The 4,459-nt window shown below is 42.4% G+C and overlaps 1 protein-coding gene across 1 annotated transcript; it reads left to right on the top strand.

The window, feature by feature from the left end:
- The first annotated feature begins 940 nt into the window (after positions 1-940).
- On the top strand, positions 941-4,356 carry NOXRED1 (NADP dependent oxidoreductase domain containing 1). The gene is given in 5 exon segments (XM_053945012.1): positions 941-1,001; positions 1,108-1,262; positions 2,201-2,336; positions 2,339-2,383; positions 2,841-4,356. Coding segments are annotated over 5 exon segments (963 nt in total). The 3' UTR covers positions 3,407-4,356.
- Positions 4,357-4,459: the final 103 nt, after the last annotated feature.

Below are 4,459 nucleotides of genomic sequence, written 5' to 3' on the forward strand. Positions count from 1 at the left end.
ATGTCACCATGGAGTGACATTGCTTGCAGCAGTACCTTATTTAACACCTTCAGTGCCATCAGCACAGGTGAATTAATTTTAGAGAGTTTGTAGGAGAGTTTGCTGCCACAGGGGGTCACACAAACATGAGAGTAGATTTGGATTCCAGCCTCCCTGCTGCACTATGAACTGTCTTTTTTTTTTTTTTTTTTTTTTTTTTTTTTTTTCTGTTGGTGTTTGGTTTTTTTCTTATGAAATCATTTGAGTTGGAAGGGACCTCTTGATCATCTAGTCTGCCCATGCTTTAGCAGGATCACCTGGAACAGGCAGACCAGGACCATGGCTATGTGGGTTTTCAGTATCATCACAGCTGGAGATGACTCAGCTTCCCTGGGAAACCTGTTCTGAATTTGGCAACACTCACAGTAAAAGGTGGGTTTGTGTCTTCAGATGGACCAGCACATTTCAGTTTGTGTCCAGTGCCCCTTGTCACTGAAGAGAGTGTGGGTCCCTTTCTTCACTCCCTGTCATCACATACTTGGACAAATTGATAAGATTGCCCTTGATCTAGGGCCATTTTACACGAGGGATGCTAATTAATTGTAACAAGTCTAATACAGCTTGTATTTTATGTAGTTCATATTAATTGAGTAAACAGATGTCGTCTACAGGCTGCATATAACGTCATATAACCCCATAACCTCTTAGATAAGAGAAATGGGGAGAATGGTCCTCCAGGGAGATGTTTGGAATAAAATTCTAATCGTCTCAGGGATGAGACAAAACAGGGTTTATTAAATAGCTTTTTATAGATCTTGAAAACTAGCCAGATCCCAAGGCTCAGCTGTTTCAGCTAAAGACTTTAAATCAGCCTGCAAGGACTGGGCCAGGCAGCTGAGCTCTTTGCATATTTATTCCTTTGTGTGACTCTGCTGCTGCCCTTTGCTGTGTAAGAACAGTGATGGGCAGCCACCAAAGTCCCTTTGTGCCACTTTGGGCAGGCAGACACTGCTACCAGTCTGGTAGCAGTGGTTTGTGTTTCACCTGCATGTGGTAGAGCACAGGTAAATGTGTTCCAGTGCCCAGAATGCTGGTTCATCAGCTCTGCTGTCTCTCTGAGCTTTTGAGTCCCTTTCACCTTGCTTAGTGCAATAGCCCTGCAGAAGCAGAGCTTTACATGCTTTTATAACAATGCTCAGCTGGTGGCCTGGGAGGACATTGTATTCCTCTGCTGCCTCCTGTCACACATGCTGTCCATCTGCTGTCATTTGTCCTGTCACTGTGTACAGCCTTGAGACCTCCATCCCTCCCCTAAGAAAAATGGGCCATGTCATTTCAGAGCCTGGAACTGTCACCAAACTCATGAAGAAATTAAAGTCTGACCCTATCTTTGAGATGTCGGTGGGTTGCATTACTTTATTCTAGCCAGGATGTGCAGTGAAAATCATTGCAACTGCACATGTCCTGTACAAGATTTTCATATGTTTATACATTTATCAAAAACAATTTTTGAGCAAACAAGCTTTATGTCATGGGTGGCCCTATGTCAATTTTTTTTTATGCTGGCAGACTCAACACATAACTCATTCTTTTTTACACACACACACACAAAATATTCACGCACTTCATTGAACTTACACAACTCCCTTACAGTTAAAAGAACTCAAAGCATCTGAGCAAACTCCACCATAAAAGCTGCTAATTTACTGAGTTACATGTGGCCTAAAAAAACTTCACAGTGCTCCTTTCACCATTCAGTTTCACTGCAGGATTGACTGCAGGACTCAAACCTGCACTTTCTGGGTTTTACCACTGGATGGGACTCGAACCCATTGTTTCTACAAAAGGGGACCTGAAACATCTGAACAACCACCCTGTAATTAGTGTGTTGCTGAGTGCACTTGAAGCACCCGTGGTGCTCGCCGTGCCATCATGGCTGAATGGTTATGCGACTTTATATGCAGCCTGTCAAGGACTTCTGGTTACTCAATTAGTACAAGCTACATAAAATACAAGCTATATTAGACTTGTTACTATTAATTTTAGCATCCTTCACCTAAAATGGTCCTAGATCAGAGGTTTCAAACCAAACAGGTCTGGTTGTCAGTGTAATTCTTCCCAGCAGTGTGAGATGGGAATATCTCTTCACATCTGAGTGCACACTGGTAATTGATACTTCTTTTTTGTTCATGCTGCAAGGAAAATGAAATTTCATGAATAGCTGGTGGTCATTTTTTATGCAGGCCTGAACAGCATCATGTGGCAGAATCTGCCTCACCAGAAGGCACTGAAACTAAGCAATGACCTCAGCTTTCCTGAATGCTGCCTCATCTGTGCAGAGCAAAAGCCTTCCTGCCCAGCTTTGTGTGCAGGAGTTTTGTCAGCAAAGATTGTGCTTTTTCAAGTACTCAAGAGGAGAAAGACAGCTGAATGCTGAGGTACTTCTTGTCTCTGCTTTGCAACTTGCCTCATCTCACATAAAAGCATGGGTTGCCTTGTTGGGTTGGAAGGTGCTGAACTCTGTGTTGTCCTTAGGACCACATCTCTGCCCCAGGAATTGCCTTAGATGATGTATTAGCAACAGAAGACCTGGACTGAGTTACTCTGTCCCTAGATCCTACTTATCAGGGTTATCTGAAGCAACTGATCAAGACTAGGGCATTGGATGCAAAAAAAAAAAAAAATCCTATGGGAATATCTAGAGAGGACAGTTCTTGGGGGTAATGATCTTATGACAATTCATGAACTGGACTACTGAGGATGTTAAGACAGGGGAAGGCTGCTTGAGGGAAAGGATTCTTGCTTTTGGAGGACTATTCTGGAGCCATTAGTCTCAGTTTTACTTCACTTGACTGAGTGATGCCTGCAACATTTTATATTCAAGTCTCTGAGTCTGATGGTTTCTCAAATTCCCAAGGAGTCTTGTAGTCAGACACTGAAGAAAACCACTATCATTATTATTAGCAAGCTGCTTTGGACAGTTGTTGCCAGTAAATATTTCCACTTGTTTTCCCTTCCCAGAACCTTCCCCTGGTTTGACCTGACAGCTGTATCACTGAGAAAATCTCTCTTTAGCCAGCTGCTAGAAAAGAGAGAGCTTGTCTGGTACCATCTGATGCCTGGTGCTCTACTGTACCAGGCACCCTCTGGAGACTGTCCTACAAAACAATGTGGGCTGGTCAGCACCAAGACATCTCTCTCTTCAGCTGTAGTGGAGCCTAGCTTGATACCGGATCACAAGTCTCCATTATCCACAGCTGCTTCCAACAGTTTCTCAGAAATTCCAGAGGAAAATGCTGAGTATGATTCTAAATCTTCATACACCATAATGAAGCCCACGAGGAACGCTTTGCTGAGAGCTCATCCTAGCCCCTTCATGGGACTAAGTGCTGCAAGAACCAGCACTGTTAACTCTCAGACTCTTTAAACTATTCCAGCCAATAACCCTATGCACATATTTTCTTCTATGAGTTTCAATCTCTACACTGCTCAGCAAACTTGCTTCTCCATGGTTGCCTGAGCCTTTCTATTTTTATTTTTTTTCTGAATTTGCTTATTGCATAGTCTTCTTGGCCTATGAACTGCTTCAGTTTCACTGTGTTTCTATTGCAGCTTCAATACAAAACTGAATTACAAAACCAAATTACAGTTATTTTGTAGTGGCTGCAGCTGTGGTGTAACAAACTAAACAGGATCAGACCCAGTCTCTTTTTTTTGTTTTTGTATTTTTTTATTCCCCATGAGGGACCTTGAGAAAGCCATTGAATCCTGACAACATACTAATGATTTAGTCAGGAGCACTCTTTCTGTTGAGCCGGGCTTTCATCAGCACTTCTACTTCCTTGCTGGTAATAATGCACCCCCCCTCACCACCACAGACTATATGATATGTCCTTCAAGGAAGAAGCAGGTAACTGGATACTCTGTCCAAATCCACCCAGGACAAAGCAATTTTTATTCCCTAAATTCTCTAGTTCAGTATTCTTTTATACTTTCTGCCACCATCTATCATGTGTTTCAGTACTGTTTACCATGATAAAACACTGCCTGCCTGGTTTTGCCTCACAGGAAATAATTTCTGTGGTGAGGCCAAGGATTAGTTATGCATGTTGCACCTAGACCCCTTGCTTAATTATGATTGCTGACAGCAGCTGTCACCACACCTGTACACCAGTTATTGTATATGCCATTTATCTTACATCTGGGTTTCAGAGCAAGCCCAGTCTGCAGACACTGAAGCCTGGGAGAAATCTATTCACTTGAGCATCTGGGAAGTTCTTATCAATCCCTTGTGCCTAAAATATGTCTATGATTGTTTTTTGGTCTTTTTTAATTAACTGTGAAGCAGAAGTGAAAGACAGACAATGACACAGTCTGATCTACGATCTCCACTTCACTTAGTTCCTGCAAGCAAATGAAGTATTGCAGAAAAGAGAATGTGGGAATGGGTTTGGTGTAATAAAACATCTAAGAGTTGCAG

Source organism: Vidua chalybeata, chromosome 6, assembly GCF_026979565.1.
Source record: "Vidua chalybeata isolate OUT-0048 chromosome 6, bVidCha1 merged haplotype, whole genome shotgun sequence".
NCBI classification, from domain to species: domain Eukaryota; kingdom Metazoa; phylum Chordata; class Aves; order Passeriformes; family Viduidae; genus Vidua; species Vidua chalybeata.